This window comes from Bos taurus, chromosome 6 (genome assembly GCF_002263795.3).
Source record: "Bos taurus isolate L1 Dominette 01449 registration number 42190680 breed Hereford chromosome 6, ARS-UCD2.0, whole genome shotgun sequence".
Lineage (NCBI taxonomy): Eukaryota > Metazoa > Chordata > Mammalia > Artiodactyla > Bovidae > Bos > Bos taurus.
The window spans coordinates 83485978-83512467 of NC_037333.1; the positions used below are offsets into that span (position 1 = coordinate 83485978).

General features: G+C 36.8%; 1 protein-coding gene across 1 annotated transcript in view; it reads right to left on the reverse strand.

The window, feature by feature from the left end:
- Positions 1 to 26490, reverse strand: part of LOC100140490 (transmembrane protease serine 11C) — a 62670-nt gene that overhangs the window by 29920 nt on the left and 6260 nt on the right. Inside the window, exons 2-4 of the mRNA XM_015471661.2 lie at positions 18648 to 18766; positions 3125 to 3192; positions 1591 to 1754 (exon numbers count right to left, since the gene is read on the reverse strand). Coding sequence (XP_015327147.2) covers positions 1591 to 1754; positions 3125 to 3192; positions 18648 to 18766 — 351 coding nt within the window. The remainder of the gene's footprint in view (positions 1 to 1590; positions 1755 to 3124; positions 3193 to 18647; positions 18767 to 26490) is intronic.

Below are 26490 nucleotides of genomic sequence, written 5' to 3' on the forward strand. Positions count from 1 at the left end.
GAGCTTTGTGTTAAGTCACTTCATTGTGATTTTGGAGGCCTAGCCCGGTTGACTTCTGAGTTTGATTCTGCACCTGTGAACATCCAGTCAGTTTCATGAGACGTCTAGCTTCTGATAAGAGGTGATGGGAGGAGAGAGAGGGAGTTTCTAGGCAACAGGTGGAGGCTAAGACAGTACCAAAGCACTGTGTGTACTTAAATGTATTGCACTTACCAGTCACTACTCTTCATAAACTTGTAGGATGCACTGTAATAAATAAAACTACAGAGAAAAGCCATAAACCTAGAAAATGCCTTCAGAAAGTTCATTTTCCTAGGATCCTATTTAATGTTCTTAAAGCCTGGAGGAATACCAGGAATATAATGCTGTTTCTTAACTACATGAGCTCATGTTTTCAGTGGATGAGTTTCCAAAAATATGTCCTTATTGGTGAATTCTCTATAAATTGGAGAACTGCTTTATTTCTCTGTGATTTTTTTTGAGGTCATCAGAGTTTGGATAAGCTATGTGAGAAGGAAGGCTGTACAACAGAGCATCTAATATAACCTGAGGGGAGTCACATTTCAACAACATGATGTCTTTTTATCCAGGAGAAGCATATTCAGGTTTTACTTTTTGATCCTTTTGCTATTCCAGACAAATGAACACTTGGAGTGGATTTTTTTCCACAAACATTTAGTCCTTCCTGTAGGCTGGGGATACTTTTTTTTCCCTTGATCATATTTGTTGTAGCAGAGAACTGATAGCCTAGCTCAGATGTGCCAGGCATTGGCTGTACTTTCATCAAGACCAGAGAAACACTGATTATCCTGGGAAGGGAGAACGTGTGTCCCTATCTTTTAGAAGCCATCTTCCACAATATTGTCACATGACCAAGAACAAGAATTAGAGTATATATAGGAGTGAAACAAATGAAGTCCATTAAAGGCTTATCAAGAAATAAATTTGCTGTTAAGGAGATTTAAACTAAATTTCTGGAATTTGGGAGTCTAGATTCTTGAGACATCCAAAAGAACTTAGGGAGAAATCATGACCCACAGAAGAGTTTGAGTTTAAGATTGTCTTGTTTTGCAAAGAAAACTTGGAACCCAATGTGACTCTTCTTGGGTACTATTAGATACTCTGTCATAGAGCCTTTCTTCTCACATAGCTTATCCAACCTTTGATGATTTCAAAAACAAAACCACGGAGAAATAAAACAGCTCTCCAGCTTATAGAAAATTCACCACCAAGAATATATTTTTGGAAACTCATCTGCTGAAAACATGAGCTCACATAGTAAAGAAACAGCGCTATTTGGCACCCTGATATTTGAGTTCACGCAAAGAAAACTTGGGACTTATATTTGGGACCATGATAGCTTTTTTTTTTTAATCTATAATTAAGCAAAGTTTGATTTCAAGAACAAAGGAATGATATTATATTAAAAATTGATTAACACAGACCTTAATTACTTTAACAGTGGTTAAAAGTAATTACCATTATCTATTAAATGATAAAGAGAGCAGTATTGTTTTCAATTGCACAACAAAGCACCACACTCAAATTAAAAGATGAAAATTATTCTGCCCCATACATAAAAAGACTTACCTGAAAATCTAAATGAAGAAGAATCTATACATAATGACCCAGTTTTGCCGTTTAGCTTCTGACGTAAAATGGTTTCGATCTTATCTCGAAATTTTGCAGAAGTATTTGTATAATAAGATTTAAACTTAAGCACGATGTGTATTATCACCTTTCCTTTAGCTTGGCTGCAAAACAGAAAAAGACAAAGAAATTATACTTTATTATGGAGTCTCTATCATTTTTAGTGGAGTCATTCCATCCTTTGGTTATCAGAGTTCCTGGCAGTTTTCCAGTTCCTTTAAAGGGAGTGAAAATGGCACTTTGTTGGCATGGTGAACAGTAAAGAGAGACTGATTTAGACTCATGGGAATTGACTTTGTATTCTAGATCTACCATTTGCCAGTTCATTGACTATAGCAAGGAGCACTGTACTCCATACTGTTCATCTCTATAACGTGTGCATGATCAGTCGTTCAGTTGTATCCGACTCTTTGTGACCCCATGGACTGTAGCCTTTTCCAGTCAAGAATACTGGAGTGGGTAGCCGTTTCCTTCTCCATCTCTATAATGGGGATGATAATGCCATTTACTGGGTTATTGTAAACACCACATAAGATAATGTATATGGAGGTGTTTTGAAAAAATCTCAGAATGTTATGGGACAATTATTTACTAACATAAAGGTATCTATGTTTCATAAATGCACTATGGACCTTGTAGGAAGAGCCAATAGCAAATAATGAAATGAAATGTAACAGGTAAAGATGACAGAATCATTTATAGTTTTTTTTCTTCTTTATTGGTGGAGGCACAATTGCAAGACTGGGTCAAGTTCTCTTACTGTGAATATGTGAAAAGTTTACTTTTCTTTGGGCAAAGCCAATCACAAACACAGATGGCCTGAGGTCTCTTTCTCACCCCAGCCTTAAAAAAACCCTATGGTGCTTTGTTTTAGGGAAGATAAAACAGTTCTGGCTTCTCTTCTCTGTTGCAAAAGACTTGAACATTGTCTTCCTTGTCTGTTCAGTTTTGTCCAGTGTAATTTGTGCTTTGACAGCCCTGTGATGGGAACAATGTTGGCATGTTTATTGGAGGAATAACAGATCTGCGTGGATACCAAGTGTTATATGAGGATGAGGGTATGAGATGAAGTCAGAGAGAAGCCAGGTCATATCAGGTAAGATGATATATATCCTTGAGATATTAGCTACTCCTGTGTCAGACATTCTGTACCTGGTTCTCTTATCTTATCCATTCTTTCTTATATTGAAATCATCATCTCGTTTAAATTTGCTCTTTGGCTTTGTGCCTTCCAATGAAAAACAAATCCATTTAACCCTTACCTGATACTCTCCATGAGCTGGAACTCTTGGTTCTGGTTTAATAATTTCCCAGCAGACCTTGAATATATTTTTTACATTTGAAACTGCTAGTGGTTTTGAAGCCCTAGATTTAACCTTTTGATTATATACTATACAAAGACATTCTGTTAAATATAAGATATGAAGGCAAAGGAAAATTTTATTTTTTGTGCATTTCAGGCTGTTTTACATACCTTACTTGGACAACCTGGGATGTGACATACTGTCTTCTCAGTCTGGATCCATGAAATGTTTCATTTATCTGTTAGAAGTAATATGAACAATGACTTATTTTTTAATTTTCATTGTGGAGAACTTCAAATATATGTGAAAGTATAGAAAGAAAAATGAACCTGACGTACCCATCAGTCAGCTTCACCAAATATGACCAAATCAGTTTAATTTTACTACTACTCACATCCTAGGAATTAAATAATTACTTAATATCATCAAATACATAGTGTTCAAATTTCTCTGGATCTCATTTAAAAAAGAGATGGAATGTGTGTTAAACATGTATTTTTTTAAAATTACCCTTATACTGGCTCAACTAATTCATAAATATTCTTGAATCAATACATTGTGTGACAAAATGAGGCAAAAATATTTGCTTCCTTCCCAACAGTATGAAAGGAAAGAATATTTTTCTCTTATTTTGGAGAAGTAAATTCAAAGGTTCACCTGATTGAGTTTATCTTCCATGTTCAGACTTCTTGTGAACATCAATGCCACTAAACAGAAGTGTCCCCAGAAGGAGGAAATGTTTCTAATTTATTTTTGTACTATGGAAGCTCTTTCTTCATATCTGGACTGCAAACCATTTCCCCTGATCTTTCAGTTATGTGCTACTTGTAGGTTCAAAGCAGTATACGTGGAAATCGCTCAGAGAAATTTTATGCAAGAGTCATTTTCTCAGCTGTTCTAGATTTAACCTAATGGATAATTTATTGCAACAGGATCTTCACAGAGTACAGGACAAAATTTGCACTGTCCATAGTTTTTATTTTGGCAAAGATAATGCTTCAAAAACAGTCACTTATTATTGGAATTGCAGAGATTTAATATATCTTTTTTCTCTGGCTCCAAGGAGTTGGAAGTATTCATTTATTCAATAATATCTACTGAAATAAAAATACAAATTAATTAGATAGATCCATACTTTCTAGGAGATTCAACAAAGGAGAGAGATAATAAGCACCAGATCAGATCAGATCAGTCACTCAGTCGTGTCTGACTCTTTGCGATCCCATGAATCTCAGCACGCCAAGCCTCCCTGTCCATCACAAACTCCCGGAGTTCACTCAGACTCACGTCCATCGAGTCAGTTATGCCATCCAGCCATCTCATCCTCTGTCGTCCCCTTCTCTCTTGCCCCCAATCCCTCCCAGCATCAGAGTCTTTTCCAATGAGTCAAGTCTTCACATGAGGTGGCCAAAGTACTGGAGTTTCAGCTTTAGCATCATTCCTTGCAAAGAAATCCCAGGGCTGATCTCCTTCAGAATGGACTGGTTGGATCTCCTTGCAGTCCAAGGGACTCTCAAGAATCTTCTCCAACACCACACTTCAAAAGCATCAATTCTTCAGCCCTCAGCCTTCTTCACAGTCCAACTCTCACATCCATACATGACCACAGGAAAAACCATAGCCTTGACTAGACGAACCTTTGTTGGCAAAGTAATGTCTCTGCTTTTGAATATGCTATCTAGGTTGGTCATAACTGTCCTTCCAAGGAGTAAGCGTCTTTTAATTTCATGGCTGCAGTCACCATCTGCAGTGATTTTGGAGCCCAGAAAAATAAAGTCTGACACTGTTTCCACTGTTTCCCCATCTATTTCCCATGAAGTGATGGGACTAGATGCCATGATCTTCATTTTCTGAATGTTGAGCTTTAAGCCAACTTTTTCACTCTCCACTTTCACTTTCATCAAGAGGCTTTTGAGTTCCTCTTCACTTTCTGCCATAAGGGTGGTGTCATCTGCATATCTGAGGTTATTGATAATAGGCATACAAAGAAATAAATATATAAATATGATAATGAGATAGTGTTAGGTGATATTGAAAATGCAAATAACATAATGTAGTGATTCAAGGGATACTGTTTGAATGATAAAATAAGATCCTTTTTAAGACATTTGATTGAGACTTGAAAGATGCAAAGTTGATAATCAAGGGAAGAAGAATATTCTAGATGGAGTGAACAGCAGGTGATATAATCCCAGATAAAAATGAGATTCGTATTTGAGGGAGAGCAGTAAAGTTGTGACTCAAGTAAAGTGAGTAAGGGAGAGTGTGTAAATTGAGGTTGCCCTGGTAAATAGCAATGCCATTACAGAGAGCCTATTTGGATAAATTTGGATTTGGTAATAAATTTGGATTTGGTAATAAATTTGGATGTTATTCCTAAATTTATGAATGGAGGAATCCTGACAACATGGTAACTAAACTATCCTGTATTTTTCTTCAATTCTCTATTCCAATCTGCCACTCCTGGGGGGCAGGTGGGATTGGGTTTTATAGAAGTCCTACAAACAGGAAGGTGATGAGAAACTGTTTTCCATGGGTCAGGGAAGAACCTAGAGAATAATCTGAGAGTCCTGTGCAGGGACAGAATCATAACAGGTCCTGGGAAGATCTTGGCTGACAGAGGTTTGTGAATATCCAGGGATAAATTTGACACTGGACCATGAGACTGTGTTCCCATGGACCAACAGAAGTCATGAAGGAACTGCAAAGGGGGCTGAAGCTTTTTTGCTTCTGATGCTGGGAGAGTACTGGGTAGAAAGTGGGAAGCTGGAAGACTTCCTTCTGGGTCTTTGGTGAGGCAGGAGGCCTGCTGCCCCAACTTCAGCCTACAGGATTTAAGAACATCTCATCTTCTATCTTGTAGGATTGTCTCCAATAACAAGGCAGTGACCTGAATACACCAACAAGGAAAAATGATAACACAAATAAGGAAACCCAACAGCCAAAGAAAGGAAATAACAGATTAGGTCTCATCAAAACAGAACTTCTGGAGGAAACAGCAACCTAAACAACAATGATAAAAAAAGCACTCATGCCAACATTCAGGTAGGTTAAAAAAAGATGATACAGTATTAAGAAGCATACTTTTCAAGTTAAAATATTTAGTGAGTCAATTTAAAAAGATGAGCGTCATTCTTGAGATACAAATTCGTGGCCTAAAAGGCCAGAAACAATATATACTCTAAATAGTAAAATTTAAAAAGAAGAAAACAAAGAAAAACAAAACAAAACACTTCGATCATGATTCCAAAAGTGGTTATGAATGATAGAATCTTGAAGACAGAAAAAATTATAGTAATGTAAGTAGTAGGACAAAGAGGTTCTGAATTAAAGAAAGATCAAAATCTGCATATTCAAAGAGATAGACTGTGTTTCAGGCAGATTTGATATATCAGAGGACTATTTTCAAATTTTAGATACTAAGAAACACTTCTACCAACTTCCATATTGAAGTTATATTGTTGGGCAAAATCTTGGCTTCTCTGCCCACTGAAGCTAAATAAAAAAATATGGAGACAGGGTTTGTAGGAAATAGAAAAGTGGCTTTAATTCTCAGCTGGCCGAGAGGGGAATACAGTAAGCTCATGCCTCAACAACTGTGCCCCCTCCATGAGGAGTCTAGGGGCTTATATCAGTTGAGGCTCACAGTCAGGAGTCAGTGATGAGGAACAAAGGTGTTAGGATCTTGTCAAAAACAGTCATAGGCTGGTGTCAGTAACCCAGTAATTGAGTCTGGCAGTTCAGTGGCTCTGTGGCCTACTTTCTGATATGTACCTGCAAGAGGATGGGTGTTGTAAGAGTAAACAGCAGATACAGGCTGTATTTAGCAGAGTCAAAGGAAAATAGATGTGAAGTATAGCTCCTGCAAAGTTAGGAGGCAGAAAAGCAAACTTAGTTACAGACATGCAAAGTTAGGAGAAGTTAAAGTAAAAAAATAAATAAATAAAAAAACTAGGAATGTTCAGGCCTGCTCACTGTTCTCTTTATTTTCTTTGATATCAGGAAAAGGAAAGAAAACAACTCATTCCTCTTTTCTTCCTTGTCATTGCGACAGTTAAAATATATTAATAGAAGAAATAGAATCAATTTCATCTGTAATATTTGAAGATGGAAGCTGGTGGAATAATAGCCTCATATCTGAGAGAAAAAACTGACAATTCAACAATCCTATTCCCAATCAGGACATAATCGCACTTTAGAGTAATAGAAAGATAGCTATGGATACTTGAAAATTCAGTAGCATAGCATTCACATATCTCAGTAGAGAAAAATATATGACTAAGGTTTCTAGGAAAGCAAAATCTAAACAAGAATTGGAGTCTTTATAGAGGGGGAGATGAAGAGGAGAGGGAACAAATTGAGCAATGAAACCTGAGGGGTGTGTGTGAAATACAATGAATGTAAAATTGAAATGCTTGCAGCAGAGACAGTGTACTTTAAGAAACAGGCTAACAATACTTCAGCAGTTGCAGGGCTATCTTGGCAAACCTACTTATTAGGAATAGGAAAGGAGGGTAGAAGAGGAGAGGAAACAATACTTCAAAGCCCTATCAGTGGGGAATAGGAATGTGAAGACAGAAGAAACGTGAAAGTATGTAGAAGGCCTCCTATTCTTGGATTAGGGTTTAGGTAAGGAGAATAATATCGATAGGGATAATAATTTTTTTAATAATAGACAAATATTCATCTAACTGAGTTTCAGGAAAGATAAGTATTAACTAAGTACACTGAAATTTTCAAGAAGAAAAACACAGAATGAAAAACAATGAAAATCAGCAAGAATAAGGAAAAGAAACTAAAAAAATATATTATTTACTTAAAGCCAACTGAAGAAATGAAATCAGGTATACTACCTGCTACAATTAATGAGAATAGATAAAGCTTTGTTATTAAAGAATCTATCAAATTGCATTCAAAATTAAAACCTAGTTATCTATTATTTAAAAAGAATCATACTTGTAAATGAAGGGATAAAAGACTGTTGAAAAGAAGCTATGAGAAAGAGATGGTATACAATTAATGTGGAACTCAATATAGAATCCTAAAATAGATCCCAGGTTATATAGGGACTTAGGATACAACAAGGATGGCATTTTATTTTATTTATTTTTCAAATTAACATTAAAATTTTACTTTGAAAAATGTAGTTTAAATTAGGGAAGATCTAGGTTTATTTCATGTTTGCACCTATGTACTCACTGTTTAAGGACCACAGGTTTGAGTTCTAAACACAGAGATTCTTATATAGTTTATTTTGTATGATTTCCGTTATAAGAGAAAAAATGTGATGTATATTTATGATTTTATATACTGCCTTATAAAATATGTTCCCAGTACAAAGGAACTTCCATTTGACCATTTATTGAAATATGTGTAAATGAAATATGTGTAAATACTGATGGATCTTAAACAGACCTATTGTGGTGATCATTTCACAATATGTATATACATAGAATCATGTCAGGCACCTGGAACCAACAAAATGTTGAAAGTGTTAAATGTCAGTTACATCTAAAAAAAAGAAAGAACTGAAACCTTTAAAATATCTTGCATGTCCAATGACTGGAAAAATTTTCTACACACTGGATTCTGATTCCATAATACCAAGACTAATTTATCCTCCTCTGCCACATACTTCCAGTGTTGATGTTCATGATGCATTCATCATCATTTTAGGGCCCTGACCCTCTTCCTCATATAACAGTGTTAATTTTCCTGTGAGATGCATAAGTTCTAGAAGCTATCTGTGCAGTAAAGAGTTAACTCAGTAGGCGTAGGAACTTTGTACATTCATTCCAAAGGAAAAGAGAGATCCTTGAGCGGCTTCTGAGAGGTAACCTTTGACCTTGGATTATCCTGCCTGAGAAGTGTCTTGTAAACCTGAGGCTTTGGGAGAAGGCAATGGCAACCCACTCCAGTACTCTTGCCTGGAAACTCCCATGGACGGAGGAGCCTGGTAGGCTGCAGTCCATGGGGTCGCTAAGGGTCGGACACGACTGAGAGACTTCATTTTCACTTTTCACTTTAATGCATTGGAGAAGGAAATGGCAACCCACTCCAGCGTTCTTGCCTGGAGAATCCCAGGGATGGTGGAGGCTGGTGGGCTGTCGTCTATGGGGTCGCACAGAGTCGGACACGACTGGAGCGACTTAGCAGCAGCAACAGCAGACTTCAAGTTAACACAGTGATCTGTGAGGGATGCTTGCTTTTGTTTGTCTGGGGCTTTGGTCAGGGTATATCAGTTTCACCTCTGGAGGGGCTACAGATTAAACAGTTAAGGTCAGTCATGTGGCCACTCCATGCTTATGTGGTTGGTGACTGTCTCCCAGTAATTACACTGGATGCCCTAAGACTTGGATGAGATTCACTGCAGGTGTTGGCAATATTTCATACTTCAAGCATTTTGTGAACAGGCCTAGTAATTATATGTGCCTTATGAGTTGTTATGATGATTATGCTTAGAACAGTGACAGACACTGTTCAAAAAAACAAAAAAAAGCTGTATAAGGGCTTGTTAAATAAAACTAAGGGTTGAGAACTGGAAAGCCAGAGTTTAAAACTTGAAAACACGTATCAAACATCAGATATGGGATGACAGAGTTAAGAGCAAATACCAAAGGGTCAAAAGGCAAAGATCTGGAGCAATAAAGAAATAAACACACAGAGATACATACAAAATGTGAAGTAGAAGGAAATTTGATTTGGTTCAGCACACAGATCCCAGTTGAAACAAAAGTGCTAGAAGACCATCTTGTTGGGTTCTGGAGAATCCTATAGAGAAGTAGGATTAGGTATGTGTGCCTGCTCAGTCCCTTCAGTCATGTCCAACTCTTTGTGACCCTATGAACTATAGCCTGCCAGTCTCCTCTGTCCATGGGATTCTCCAGGCAAGAATACTGCAGTGTGTTGCCATGCCCTCCTCCAGGGAATCTTTCGACCCAGGGATAGAACCTGTCTCCTTTATCTTCTGCATTGCAGTGGGTTCTTTACCACTGAGCCATTGGAGAAACCCAGGATTAGGTATAGAGCCTGGCAAATAAATCTCTCCTGCCTATTTCTTACACTTTGTTCTGTAGAATTTTTTTTTTTTAATGAAGCAGTGGAAACATTAGTTGTTTTAGTGAAGGAAGAATGTTGTGCTTCTCCTTATGAAATGGTAGCATTTTAAATCACAGGGATAGGTTGAATTATTGAATAAGTACTGCAAACTCAACTGGCTCTCTATACTTGGAAAAAAAATACTTTTGGGCTCCTACCTTGTACTAATTCTGGAAGAGGAAATGGCAACCCACTCCAGTATTATGTCTGGAGAATACCATGGACAGAGGAGCCTGGTGGGCTACAGTCCATGGGGTCACAAAGAGTCGGACACGACTGAAGTGACTGAGAATCACCTTGTACTAAATTATTTCTGTGTGCATAAAGACTTAAAAGTAGGGGGAAAAACTCCCAAGGAAATTGGATACACTTATTTTCATGGGCTGTGAAGTTCATTTGAATCAAGACCAAAAATTCAAAAAATTAAAATAAAGTCAACCTAAGACCACATAAATAGTCAGATGGTAAAAAGTACATTTGGGAAGATATTTGCATGTGAATAGTAAAGAAAGTTTTAACATCTATAATTTACAGAGATATTTACACATTAACAAGGATAAGCAAACGACATGATAGAAAAACTGGGCAAAGAAAGTAACAGGAAATTCACACATGAGCAAGCCCAAATGGTCACTATGTAGAGAAAAAAATTCTCAACCTCATTACTAGTTAGAGAAAATGCAAATTAAGTTAACAATAGCATATACTTATCAAATTAGCACAAAGTTAAAACTGTGTACCTGTTGCTGGGGGGCAGGGGATGGTAGGGGAAGAGTACTCAAATACACAACTAGTGGAAGTGTGAATTATTTCAACCCTTTGGAAAACAATCTGGCAATGTTTCTTAAAATTAGAAATTCTCATCTGATTAAGAAATCTCAATCTAGAAACCTATCAAATGTATATAAATATAAGGATGTATATACAAGGACATTTTTGCAATGTTGGTTATAGTAGTCAAACCTGGAAACAAAGTAAATAACTAAAAACACAGAAGAAATTGAATATATTGTGCTACATCCATACTGAGGAATATTATGCAGTCATAGAAAAGAATAGGTTAAACCTTTACATTGCCTTGGAGAGTATCTGTGAGATATTGCTGAGAAAAGCAAACAAATTTCAGAAGATTGTGTATAATATAAACCCTCTTCAGTAAAATACTGATAAACACTCCTATGGATTTTCTTTTCTATGTAGGCTAATTAATCAAGGAGGAGAATAAGAAAGGCTATATACCATTTTGTTGATATGAATTACTTGAAGGTAGAGTTTGGGGATGTATGTAGAGGGAGAGGAAGGAGTGGGAAAAAATCGGGAAAAAAGCAAAAGGAGGATTGAACTTTAAAAAAAAATCCATTTATGTGTTTTACCCTATCCTTTCACTTACATAAGTTTTAATTTTAAGTTTATTTTTTATGTTTACATCTTTATATAAATATGAATGAAATTGGACATCTTTGGAGGGTTTTAAAGCTGGTAAGTGATGTGATTTGATTTTCATTTTTAAAGGATCCCTTTAGCTCCTGTGTGAACAATAGATTGTAGGGAGATTAGGTGAAAGCAAAGCAGCCAGTTAGGAGGCAAGTGTAGGGGTTTAGGCAAGAAAAATAATAGGGGCTGCGATTAAGGAGAAAAATAGATAAAGTTACATTTTGGTGATGGAGTCAATAGAATGTACTAATTTGTTGATTGAGAAAAGTGTTTCTTTGTTAAGTGTTTAGGTTGAGCAGGTGGGTTAATTTTGGTGTTATTTACTGAGAAGTGTAAGGCAGGAGGAGAAACAGGTCTTGGGGTAAAGATCTAGAGTTCCCTTTTTGGAGTCATCAATGTTGTTGGCTTTTAAAATTTGGATGAGGAAGTTAGAGGGAGTACAGATAGAGAAGAAAGGAGAAGATGAAAGGAAGAGGTAAGAAAGAGAAGGGAGGAGGTGAGGATTGTCTGGAAAATGCAGAGGGATCACCTATATTTAGAGATCTACAGATGATAGTGTGCATGCATGGAGAGTCCCTTCAGTTATGTCCAGTTCTTTGCCACCCTATGGACTGTAGCCCACCAGACTCCTCTGTCCATGAGATTCTCCAGGCAAGAATACTGTAATGGGTTGCCAAGCCCTCCTCCAGGGGATCTTCCCAACCCAGGGATTGAACCCACATCTCTTAGATCTCCTACATTGGCAGATACCCACTTTTACTCTTTACAACTAGCGCCACCTGGGAAGCCCTACAGATGATAAGGAACCACCCAAGGCAGCTGGGAAAGGCAGAAGGAAGAAGGAAAAATGAAGACGGAAGTGTCTTAGACACCAAAAAAGAGAAAAGGAAGAAGGAAGAAGATAATAATGGTGTTAAGCTCAAGTAAGAAGTGATCATCAGATTTGGCAACAGTGAGGTCTTTGGTGACCTCTATAAGAATAACTGAATGGGGTAGAGAGAAAGAAATTCTAATTGGACAGGGTTAAATTGAGAACAGGTGACAAGGAGGTGGAACCAGCACAGAAATCTAATTTTTTCAACAAAATATTACTGAGAAGGGGAGCAGGAAACTGTTGCTGGAGAACAGAGTCAAGAGCAACCTTTTTAGATGACAGTGTGTGAGCTAGCTACTGATATCACTGAAGAACAGACCATGAAATACTATACTGCACTCTGGAAGAGCAGTATCTTGTTTCCTGTAGAAAAGAAAGTGAAAGTCGCTCAGTTGTGTCTGACTCTTTGCTACCCCATGGACTATACAGTCCATGGAATTCTCCAGGCCAGAATACTGGAGTGGGTAGCCTTTCCTTTCTCCAGGGGATCTTCCCAACCCAAGGATGGAACCTAGGTCTCCTGCATTGCCGGCGGATTCTTTACTAAATGAGGCACAAAAGAAAATCCTATGAAAAGAGGGAATAATGCAACTACTTATACGCTCAGAATAATGCACCTGTTGTTAGCTCTCCTAGGCTGCAGAAATATTTCTGCTGATCTACCTGAGCTATTTCATCACTTTTCTTCTCTCGCTCCTCCCTAACCCCCTTCCCCCTGACTTTTTATTCTCCTATTTCCCCAAATATTATTTGAATATGAGGGAAAACTTGGGGCAATTGTACAGGGTGCATACTTGTAGCTGCAAAGTAAAGACAGTGACAGAATTCATACCACAGATTGTGATTTCTGTAGATATTCAGAGATGGGAGACAACATTTTGAGTTGGAGTGGTTAGATAATAGCATCCTAGAATTGATAGCAATTAATCTACAGATTCATGGAATTTAAATCTATAAACCACCTTAATCTTAATTAGTCCTGTTCTTCAAATAAGTAAACAGAATCTTGCCCAAGCTAACTACTTATATAATAGATTGATTATGCCAGAAATGCAAGCAATATTACTTCCTATATTTTCCAGATGGCTAGCTGATTGTCCTAACAATACTGAATTTGAAATAACATCTTTATCATAAACTAAAGGATTGTACTGAACATAATTAAAATAAAGTTACATGTTTTTTCCCCATATTTATTCTTTTATATTGTTTAGCAAGATTTCATATTTTTATTCATATAGATTGTTTATAATTTGTGTTAGTTTCATTCATGTATATCATATAGATTTTGTTGCTATTAAGTGGAGTTTAAAAATAATGTTTATATTTTGTTACTTTTGGTAATTAAGAAAAATATTACTTTTTAAATGTTGGTCTGGTAATTGGCCACCTTACAAAACTCAACAGTTGATTCTAATAATTTTTCAACTAAGTCTTTTGAGTATTTTAAGTATACAGAATACTATCAGTAGGCTTCCCTGGTGGCTTAATGGTAAAGGATCTGCTTGCTAAGGCAGGAAACATGGGTTCAATCCCTAGGTCAGGAAGATCCCCTGGAGAAAGAAATGGCAACCCACTCCAGTATTCTTGCCTAGGAAAACTCATGGATAGAGGAGGCTGGTGGGCTATATTCCATGGCGTCTCAGAAAAGTTGGACATGACTTAGTGTCTTAACAACAACATTATCAGTAAATAATGACTGTTTCCTTCATTCTTTTTGATGTACATATATTACTTCCTTTACTTTTTCTATTTGCATTGGAATAGACTTCTAGTAGAATATTTGATTCAGTCCTTTAATTAATTTACAATATATTATTTCCTGTAGAAATATGTAATACTTTAAATTGATTAATTAATTAGTTATTCACTGTGACTTTCTTTCATAGCCTTTGATTTCTCTGATCTCAAGGTGATTCCAAGTTTTTGTTGGAAAACTCACTTTCTTGGAGGCCAGTATTTTCATCTCCAGGGAGTTATTTGTCAGCAACTGTGATGCTGAGATTTTGCTCTTTGCAAATCTCTAATTTTTATCTTCCAAAAACTCCTCACTCTTTTGGTGGCAACATGTCTGTCATTATAAGACACATTGTTTTTATTTGTTTTCTGTCATTTTAGTGAAATTTGAGGAGAGAAAGGGATAAATTCTCACTATTATTCAGCAATTTTGCTTTGGAAGTTAGGCTAGAAACACTTTGAAGGAATAAGTAATAACATTTGGTGAATGGTTAGATAATGGAGAAGGAGGGGTCAAAATTGACCTTAAGATATGGTGGCTAGGTGAGTCTGAGAATGGGAATACCATGAATTAAAACCATGGAAAGGGACTAGACTCAAGATCAGAAATGATGCCTACTAATTTTTCCAGTAGTCATGTATGGATGTGAAAGTTGGACTGTGAAGAAAGCTGAGTGCCGAAGAATTGATGCTTTTGAACTGTGGTGTTGGAGAAGACTCTTGAGAGTCCCTTGGACTGCAAGGAGATCCAACCAGTCCATCCTAAAGGAGATCAATCCTGGGTGTTCTTTGGAAGGACTGATGCTAAAGCTGAAACTCCAGTACTTTGGCCACCTCATGCGAAGAGTTGACTCATTGGAAAAGACTGATGCTGGGAGGGATTGGGGGCAGGAGGAGAGAGGACGACAGAGGATGAGATGGCTGGATGGCATCACCGACTCAATGGACGTGAGTTTGAGTGAACTCTGGGAGTTGGTGATGAACAGGGAGGCCTGGCGTGCTGCAATTCATGGGGTCGCAAAGAGTCGGACACGACCGAGCGACTGAACTGAACTGAACTGAACTGAAAGGATCCTTTAAAAAATTGCTTCAGAATGAACTCAGACACCCAGCCTTAGCGTATAATATTTGTTTAATAAGGTGTGTATAGATGGATGATGTAGAACCATCCTTCGAGTGAATAGTAACTTTAGGCTTGGGGTGTTCCAAGAAGCTGTAAGGTGGATTTATGAGAGCTTCCCCAGTAACAGTCATACAAATCCTATTTTTAAGAGGCTCAGACTCTTGGCACACCCTGTAGGAAAAGGGTTGTTAGGTATGTGACCTGAAACCAAATGTCAAGTTTCAGAAACTCACTTAGTTTCTCACTAACATGTTAGTGGGCATTATCACCCCCTGCCCCTGCAACCATGTCTGCAGACACCCTGCCCTGAGCATCTAGTATTTATTTCTTCTTTCCTTATGTTCCAATCGTACAAAAGAAAGCTAGTCCATCAGTAAGTTTTGTAAGTTTTCTTCATACCATTTGAAATATGAATAATGTCTCTGAAATACTGGTTGCATTTTTGATAAACCTTGGATCTTCTCAGTTCCTTCATGTTAGCAACTTAATGCACAATGATTTTCATTTAATGTATCAGATTAGCACTTTTCTCAATAGCTTATACTGCAGTCACCATCTACAGTGATTTTGGAGTCTCTAAAAATAAAGTCAGCCACTGTTTCCCCATCTATCTGCCATGAAGTGGTGGGACAGATGCCATGACCTTAGTTTTCTAATAAGTTTTGAGGGGCATGAAACTGAATGAACACTAACCTAATTTTTACTCAACCTGAGACATTTCTAATCTGTATTAGATGGAACAGGAATCTTGAATATTATCCTTCACTTTGTTACCTTTTAAAAATCACATACTTCCATAGATAATGAATTCCATAGATAATCTATCATTTGGTAGATTGCAAGAAGAGTCATAAGCATAAAGGTGTATATGCTCATTCCAGGTTTAGGTTAGCTCAGCCGAATATTTGTTATTTGACAAATGCTATTGTTATATAATGATCAAAGATGCTTTCTGTTCTTGGATACTCTGGTAAGTGGTTTGATGTATAAGTTTGGCTGATCTGTTTCTTATGGATCCTCTTAGATACCTTATACATACCAGGTATCATTTTGGTCATCTATAATCCACTGCATTTATATGTGAAAACTACATGGGAGTTGCTTAAACATTTTGGAATATATGACTGGTCATATGAAAGGTGATGTAATCTGAAGTGTGCTTGAAATTTTATAATGTTCACATGCTCATTAATTATAGGGCAATACATCATAAAGAAGATGCAGGTATTGCAGTATAACTTTAGGTAAATTAACCTCTTTGTGCCTCAGTTTCTTCATACAGAAAATGAGAATGCCAGGAGAATCAAATAAGTTAATACGTAAAGTGCTTAGACCAGTACTGACAATTAGTAAAGCTAATTTTTGTTGTTAAGGTACTGCCTCACTCCTAAATTTTAGAATTTATTTTCACTATAGTTGGGCATCATATCTGCTGGGGAGCTACAAAAAATAAGAAATTACAGATATTTCTTACGTTTCCCACTGGAAAACCATATATCTAAAACATGAAAATGTTCTGTATGAAGGAACATTATTCCCAGTAGTAAAAAATTAAAGACTGTCATTCATAGTAAAGCAACATCTCTCTTTATTCCTTTTCTTCTCTTAGAGTGAATCATCATAAGAATTATTTAATGGAAATCAGAATAAAAACAGGCTGTGTACGTTGTAATTGTGACTAATAGCTCAGTTTGACGAATGTTCAGAATTCCATTTGGTACATTCTATCTCCATTTGGTTATCACTAGTGTTGTACTTGTGGATGTTGTGTATATGGTAATACTTATAATACAAAGAACACTGGACTAAATGAAAATAGAGAGAAAGGCATGTAAAAGCAGGCATCCTGACCCATGTAAATGAAAAAAGTATGAGAAATATTTGGTGATTGTCTTAATACAGGTAGTTAGAAACTGGGAATGAGGGCTGCAAAAGAAGCCTGAAACAAGATGTCAGGACATCTTAACGTTTGATTAACCAAGATGATATAATAATAGATCAGACTGATAGTTTTGGAATATTCATTTGTGAAGTAAACATAGGTTAGTTTATTTGAATATCTTGATTTGAATTTATAGCATAAAAGGTGAATTTCTTAGTATAGGCCTATTTGGAGTTATTTTAAAGTTATATATTAGCTTTGTTATATACTTATAACTTATTATCTATTAATGGTACTCACTTTAGCCCTTACTCTAATTCTAAGGGCTTACAGATTAATAGAACTTCTGCTAAGATTATGACCTATTTAACCTTATATCATGCCAAGAACATTCCCATGGTATTGTATCTGTGTTTGCCACCTCATTGTTAGTTGAAGAAACTGAGGTGTGGGGAGATGAAATAACTTGTCTTAAGTCATACAGCTAGTAAATGGTTAAACTTAGAATTGAACAAGGACTCGGAGTCCAAAGCCTATTTATTAATCAGTGAGTTATATTGATTACTTCCATGTCATTTCCTTCTTTATCATAAAGCTAAACTAAAAGCAGGAATTTTCTTTCGTTTTTTAATATACTAACTCTTAGTATAATGGTAAAAGTATACCAAGACTCTTAAAGTCTTTGGATTTATTAGAAACTGGGAGGTACTGAAATTCCTTAGAAAAGCTACAAGCTTTTGTCAGAGAGAGTTAGGTCTGAAAATGTGTTGTCAAGAATCTGCTCAGGAAAATGGGAGATGAATGATGCCACCACTACTCTTGCAGAATTTGGTTTGGTTTATAAAATTATTTGAGTTAAAGTGCCATCTATGATAAAGGAAGCTAATATTAAAGGGGCAGTCAAGACTCTTCATTGGGTTTAACTTATAACAAAATATTGGAGAAGGAAATGGCAACCCACTCCAGTATTCTTGCCTTGAGAATCACAAGGACAGAGGAGCCTGGCAGGCTACAGTCTATGGGGTCGCAAGAGTCAGACACGACTGAGAGACTAAGCACAGCACGGCACACAAAACAAAACATACTCTTAAATAGACATTAATGTTTACATACACTGAGGTTTAACAAGAAGATCTTTATTTGGGGTTGTATGTCCTTTTCTACACTGACCATTTCTCTTCCTTGAATAACTGTTTAAATTAGAAGCAGAAACAACATGGCCTTCATCAGGTATCTTGGATATAGAATAAGTTTCATTCATTTAATTTTTAATACATTAAAAACCTTCTTTGAGTGTCTATCACAAGGCAGGTGTTTATTAGGTGTTCTCAAAATATGTCTCTCTTACATTTTTCCTCCCATGCATGTTTTCTAACTGATTTTCTGAAAGGGCTGACTATCTTCATCTAGAAATAAGGTAGTGGCAAGAAATAATATAAAATTATAAATCATTTTCAACTTGGAAGGTGACTGCTAGGATTCAGGCATTTAAAGGAGAATAGCATTTAAAAAAAAAACAATGCTAAGAAAAGAATTTCAACTTACCAAAGATATTATCTTATTATTTAGGTCCGTATATTCTTGTGAATATGGTTTTGCAAACTTGCTGTCATAGTCAATATTATTGACTTTAAAGCTGATATGATGGTAGAAATATGTCTTTCCTGAGAAGGAGAAAAAAGAAAAAACAGTTTTCATTTTGTTCATTGTGTAACTGCTTTCATTCCTAAGAAAAATCTTGTGAAATAGAATACTCCTATGAAATTTCAGGTAACTTGGCATTTAAATAGTATTAGTTCCTAGTGATTGTTGAAATAACTTTGGCATCCATATTAAATTATAACCTTGTCAAAGAATGTAAGTCATGTTTTAGCATTCTAATAAAATTCTTCATATGAGTGACTGCAGTTAATTATTTAAAAGATCTTTCTTATATACTCACTAATAGTAAAAAAAAAAAAGCAAAGTAAAATGAGATATCATTTTTCTTGAATTGTATTGGCAAATGTGACAAAAATAATAACACTCAAACTGGAGTGCCTATACTTAGATAAAAAGATTTTAAGCTAAAAATAGTATTGAATAATAAGAGACAAAGAAGATCATAACATAATAATATATGTAATGATAAAAGGGGTCAATTCATTAAGAAGACATAAAAACTTTAAATACATATGTACCCAACATCAGAGCATCTAAATACATTAAGTAAATACTGATAGATCTGAAGGGAGAAATAGACAATGATATAATAATAGTGTGTGTGTGTGTGTGTGTGTGTGTGTTTAGTCACTTCAGTTGCATCCAACTGTTTGCGACCCTGTGGACTAGAGCCCTCCAGGTTCCTCTGTCCATGGGATTCTCCAGGCAAGAATACTGGAGTGGGTTGCCATGCCCTTCTCCAGGGGATCTTCATGACCCAGGGATCAAACCTTCTTCTCCTTCACCTTGCATTGCAGTCGGATTCTTTACCCACTGAGCCATTGGGAAAGCCCCAAAGTTACCAGAAGCAAGAAAACAACAAAATCAGAGCAGAAATAATGTGAAGCAAAGATCAAGGTTTCTTGAAACTTTAAACAAGATCAAGAAAATTTAGCTAGACTGAGAAAAACAGAGAAGAGTCAAAACCAGAAATTAAAGAGAAAACTTTGCAACTGATACTACAGAAATACAAAGATCATGAGACTGTTATGAACCATTATGCACCAAAAAGTTGACTAACCTAGAAGAGATAGATAAATTTTTAGAAACATACAACCTTCCAAGACTTAATCATGAAGAAACAGAAAATCTGAATGGACCAACAACGAGTTAGGAGTTTCAACCAATAATCAGAAACCTCCCCAAAGAGAAAAACCCAGGGCTAGATTGTTTCTCCAATGAATTCTACCAAACATTTAAGGAATTAATGTTAATCCTTCTCAAAATCATCTAGAAAATAGAAGAGAAAGGAACACTTCTAAATTCATTTTGTTGTTGTTTAGTTGCTAAGTCATGTCTGACTCTGCAACCCCATGGATTGTAGCCTGCCAGGCGCCTCTGTTTTGTGTTCTCCCAAGTAAGAATACTGGAGTTGGTTGTCATTTCCTTCTCCAGTAGATATTTCGACCCAGGAATCGAGCTGAAGTCTTCTGCATTGGCAGGTGGATTCTTTACCACTGAGCCACCAGGGAAGCTCAAACTCATTTTACAAGGCCAGTATTACCCTAATATCAAAACCAGATTAGGACACTGCAATAAAATCCGTAAGGAATATGGTACAAAAATCCTCAGCAAAATGATAGCAGACTGAATGTAACTATTAATACATGTTAAAAGGATCATACACCATAATCGAGATGTATCCCTGGAATTGAAGTAGTTCAATATACACAAATCAATAAATTTGATATACCATATTAATAGAATGACAGATAAAAATCACTGATCATCTCAACTGAGGCAGAAAAAGCATTTGATAAAATATAGCCTTTCACATTGTAAAAACCTAAGGGAGCAAGCCTCAACATAATGAAGGTGATACATGACAAATCCATGGTCAGCATGATAATCAAAGATGTAAGGTTGAAAGGTCATGAACAAGATAAGGGTACCCACTCTCACTACTCCTATTTGACATAGTTCTAGAAATCCTAGCCAGAGCAATCAGGTAAGAGAAAGAAATAAAAGGCATTCAAATTAGAAAGGAAGAAGGAAAATTGTGATTTGTACATGGATGATCTTATATACAGAAAGTCCTATAGACTCTACCAAAAAACTGTTAGAACTAATTGAGTCAGTAAAGTTGTTGGATACAAAATCAGTTGTGTTTCTATACCCTAACAATGAAACATCTGAAATAATGTATAAGTGTATTGTGATAATCATTTTATAATATATGAGTGTATAGTAGTAACCATTTTGCAATATATATCAAATCAACTTGTTATATACCTTCAAGTGACATTAATGTCATATGTCAACTATATTTAAGTAAAGCTGTCAAAAGAAAGTTTCAAAGGAACATAGTATTTTGTCATTATATATTTTTATTCATAAATACTGTATGACTTCTTAATTTTCCATTAGAATATCAGGGTTGAAAATCTAGGCCATTAAGACAGTATTAGGCTTTATTAATGTGTTGAACTACTAAAAGAATTTTAAACACTAGAAAGGAAAGCCATTCCCTAGGTCTGTTATCCTGTTAGAGCTCTGAGTCCTGAATTAGAAGGTAAAGCGGTAAATTGAGTGCCACTGTTGGCATTTAAAGGAACTATCAGACTATTATATTAAAGGATTAGCTTCTGTCCTTCAAATGTAACCTAGACCTTAAGCAAGAAAAATTATGGACTATGATCTAAGTATTATTTTGATTGGTTTTTCCTTCCTAGAAGAGTCACATTTTTCAAAGGTTCCAGGTCACATTCTGGGCTAGTCCTAGCCCAGACTATTATCCTGACCTAGTCCAGGACTATTATCCTGACCAGTTTTTCTCTCTGTGTCTTTATTTACTTTTGTTTGATTTCCAAGTGGTTTTTAAAACTGAGATATAATTGACACACACCATTATATTAGTTTCATGTGTGGTGGTGGTAGTTTAGTCGCTAAGTCATGTCCGACTCGTGACCCCATAGACTATAGCCCACCAGGCTCCTCTGTCCATGGGATTTTCCAGGCAAGAATACTGGAATGGGTTGCCATTTCCTTCTCCAGGGAATCTTCCCAACTCAGGACTCGAACCCAGATCTCCTGCACTGCAGGCAGATTCTTTACCAACTGAGCTACCAGAGTTTCATGTGTACAACATAATGATTCAATATATGTACATATTGAAAAATGATCACCATAATAAGTCTAGTTAACATCCTTCCAAGTGATTTTTATGCACATTAAAGCTTGAAAAGCAGGGTTTAGATAAGTGGCTCCAAGCCTGCACTTTCAATTAAGATCATATGTGGACTTTGAAGAACTTTGTGTCCTCTCCCATAGATTTGTGTATTGGACTTGGTGGGAACATGAATGTTGTTTTAATTAAGAGCTCTAGATGATTCTGAGGCCAGGGTTAAGTATCTGCGCTCCCGAGCATATTTATGAGGGTCGGGTTTAGCCTTTGGTCCTAGGGTAGATAACAGGGTCTGTTCTGCATGGGTTTGGTAGAGGCAGAGTGGTGCAGCCCACATTAGTCATTGTGTAGCAAAATTTGGGACATCTGTGGGAAGGGAGGGTCCTCAAAGACAGAAAAGGAGAAGTTCAAAGTTTGTTCTTCATGTAGGAGTCATCTTTCCTGAATCTCTCCCGAGACAGGGAAGGGTAGACGTTCCTGAATTTCCAGGCCCTTCTGCCTGGGGCCATGGTGGTAGCAGGTAAGGGTCTGTGCTGAAGCCTTTAAAGGCATATTCTGAAGATGCTGCTGTGATTTCTGCACATTATTTCCCTTGAGGAAGAAACCTAGAGGAGGAAGCAGAAGAGGAAGACATAGCAGGCTCTCAGGTAAATGTCCTATTATGGGCTATGTCCTCCTTACTTCTTGAAATGCCATGGTTTTGCAACTGAAAAATTTTACTTTTGTACCTTTGGTGTTCCTGCCTAACAAGTGTTTTTCAACTTATTTTATTTCCTGTGATAGTCAAAGGTTAAGTCTTTATACTACTTCTCTCCTATATCCCCAATTCTTCTTTTCTTTTTCTGTTCAGATTTCTGATGGGCCTTTAGCAATTCCCATCACAAATTAATGACTTGCAACTACATAAAATTTTCCCTTTGTGCTAGATCACTTGGGAAGTTAGTGGTAGCTAAGATTTCTATGTGGGATGAAGTGGGGGCCTTGGATTATCAGCGAAGGGAAATGTAGTGTTTAGTTCCTGTATGGATGCTCCATCAGTTCTCTGTACACCAAGATTAAGAAAATGCACATCGAGAGAGGATGGCATTAACAGTCCAGAATAACATAGACTTTTCTAGAAAAGAAGAGTAATTATGAGACACACCTCTCTAGAATTCTAAAGAAAGAATATGGGAGTTCTATGTGGCTTGACATTTGAATAAGACTGAAGTTTTTTATGACTAGATTTAGATTATGATTTGCTTATTTTTCTGCCAATAAATATCACAACAGTTATATGTCCTTCAGCAAATATTAGGCTCCTGATATCAGTTTGTCTCATCAGAGCTGATGTTATTCACTTGGTCCACATGCCAGATTTCTCCCCTACTCTTTGTATCATTCCAAAACTACTGAGAAGTAATAAAAAAAATGCTGTTTTTTATGTTGAATTTTCTACCTGTCTTATGATAAATAGAATTCTTTCTGTGGTCAGGACCATACATATATTGTGGGCTTATAATTTAACTGATAACAGCATTTGTGTACTTGTCCTCGAATTTTCCACCCCAGCTCTTTCTCACACATGGTGACTTATTTGCTCAAAACTGGATCCCAGTGGCCACCAATTGCTCCCATTTTTGGCTGCTATTACCTTAAAAAATGAATCACCTGAAATACTACCAGCTTGGTCCTTGGTTTCTGTTCTCAATGTTTAGGACTTGTTAAAAGTAGTTCTCTAAACTAGGATCTGGAGAGTCAAAGAAATGCTTTTTTCCAAAGACTACTAGTTAACATTAAACTTAGCCCTGAAGAAAAAGTCTAGGAAAAGTACCTCACATATTTATTAATATCATTTTGTTCTTTGCTAAGAAGCAAAAACAAAAACAAAGAATATACATTTCAATTCAAGAAGGAATAATTTTTGCCTTGACTCTGTTTTCCCTTTCTTTTCCTGTTCCTTGAAAGTGAGATTGCTATTTTGGGATTAACAGTTTCCATTTACAGTTGGCACAGGAATACTTGAAATTTCCTGAATTACCAGTAGTGAGAAAACCATCCAGACAGATTAACATTCTCCATGCATATTCCGAAACTTCCCTGGAAGTCTCATCTGCTCATTTCCTCATCAATTACTCACAGCCTAACCTAGATAGAATTTTAACTTCCTGAGGAAGACATTATGTGCTACTTCTTGATATTCTACCTTCTCTTTTCCTATAGCAATGTAGTTTGTGATTTTTAACTGAGGAAATTCTATCCAGAAATAAAAACCTATGTTTTTCTGCCCCTGTTTATTCCATCTGGGAGTGATGGAGTGCACTTAGGTTCTGACAAATGGAATGAAAGAGAAAAGGGTATGTGCAGCGCCTGAGATGTTTTTCTTATTGATAGAAAACAAGCTCATCTCCTTCCTACTCTGCCTTCTGTCTGGCTGGAATGAGAACTTAATGGTCAGAACTGACACCATCACTTTGAACATTAAGATCTAGACAATGGCAGTAGCATAGCAAGATTGAAGGAGACTGGGTCCCTGAAATCTTGAAGTGACAAACTGAACCTGAGTCACTGACCTCTAAACTTATTTGTACCTATTTGTACCTCTGAATCTTATATTATATCTGTCTCCTTCCAGATCAGTAGTTCTGACTTTGGCTGAACATTAGAACCATCTGGGGAGCTTTTAAAGTTAAAATTTTCATTCCAGATAGCATTTTTTTTTTTGTAGTTCATTTTATTTTTATTTTTGCTTACAATTACACTTTTATTATTATTATTATTTTTACTTTACAATATTGTATTGGTTTTGCCATACATCATTTTTGAGTGGGGCTTTTGTATTAGTATTCTTTTAAAAAGGTTTCCAGGTGATTCTAAGGTGCAGTCAGGGCTAAAATTTATTACTCTAGATCAGGGATGAGCAAACTATGAAATTTAGCCTGCTGCTGAGTTTTGTATGGCCTATGAGCTAAGACTCATAGACTATTTTCTTGGGCTGCAAAATCACTGCAGATGGTGACTGCAGCCATGAAATTAAAAGGCACTTGCTCCTTGGAAGAGAAGCAATGGCAAATCTATACAGCGTATTAAAAAGCAGAGACATTACTTTGCCTACAAAAGTCCCTATAGTCAAAGATATGGTTTTCACAGTAGTTATGTATGGATGTGAGAGCTGCACAGTAAAAAAGGCTGAGTGCTGAAGAACTGATGCTTTCGAACCGTGGTGCTGAGAAGACTGAGAGTCCCTTGGACAGCAAGAAAATCAAAGCAGTCAATCAGAAAGGAAATCAACCCTGAATATTCATTGGAAGGGCTGATGGTGAAGCTGAAGCTTTAATACTTCGGCCACCTGATGCTATGAGCTGACTCATTAGAAAAGATATTGACGCTGGGAAGGATTGAGGGCAGGTAGAGAAGTGGATGACAGAGGATGAGATGGTTGGATGGCATCACCGACTCAATGGACATGAGTTTGAGTAAACTCTGGGGGATGGTGAAGGACAGGGAAGCCTAGTGTGTTGCAGTCCACGGGATCACAAAGAGTCAGACATGGTTGAGCAACTGAACACAGCAAATGAGCTAAGAAGGTTTTCACATTTTTTAAAAGTTGAAAAAAGTAAAAATAATATTTTATGTCATGTGAAAATTACCTGAAATTCAAATTTCAATGTCCATGAGTAAAGCTTTATTGGAAATTAGTTATGTCCACTTATTTACATATTGGCTACAGTAGCACTACAACATTAGACTCGAGTTGTGATAGACTATTATCACCCACAGAGTGGAAATTGTATACTGTCTGACCCTTGACAGGAAAAGTGTGCTGATCCTGTACTAGAAGCTGAGCACTTTAGGAAAAGGACTAATGTGATATTCTAGAAACTCTCCTCCACTAATGGTATACTCTCTTGATAGCACCTACCCTACTCTTTTCATTAAGTACATAGTAGTCACCCAGTGGGGCTTCTCTGGTGGCTCAGTTGGTAAAGAATTTGCCTGCAATGCAGATTGCCTGCAACACTGGAGATCTGGGTTGGGAAGATTCCTTAGAGAAGGAAATGGCAACCCACTCCAATATTCGTGCCTGGGAATTCCTAGGGACAGAAGAGCCTGGTGGGCTACGTCCATGGGGTTGTAAGAGTTGGACACAACTTAGTGACTAAACCATCACCACCAGTCACCCAGTGAATGGATTGTTGGATTGAATTTGTATCCAGTTTCAGATATATGGGCTTCCCTGGTATCTCAGATAGTAAAAAAATCTGCCTGCAATGCAGGAGACCTGAGTTCAATCTTTGGGTTGGGAAGATTCCCTGGAGAAGGAATTGGCTACCCACTCCAGTATTCTTACCTGGAGAATCCCCATGGACAGAGGAGCCTGGTGGGCTATAGTCCATGGGGTCACAAAGAGTCAGACACGACTGAGTGACTCAGACTTCAGATATAATGGGAGAAAGAAGAGGGCACTCTTTCTATCATCTCTTAAAAAGTTAACCAAATAGACAACACAACATTATCATTGTATAGAGTCGTGAAGTAGAAAAAGGTAGGTTTTTGGAGTGAATATTTGTGCTGTGCTTTGGT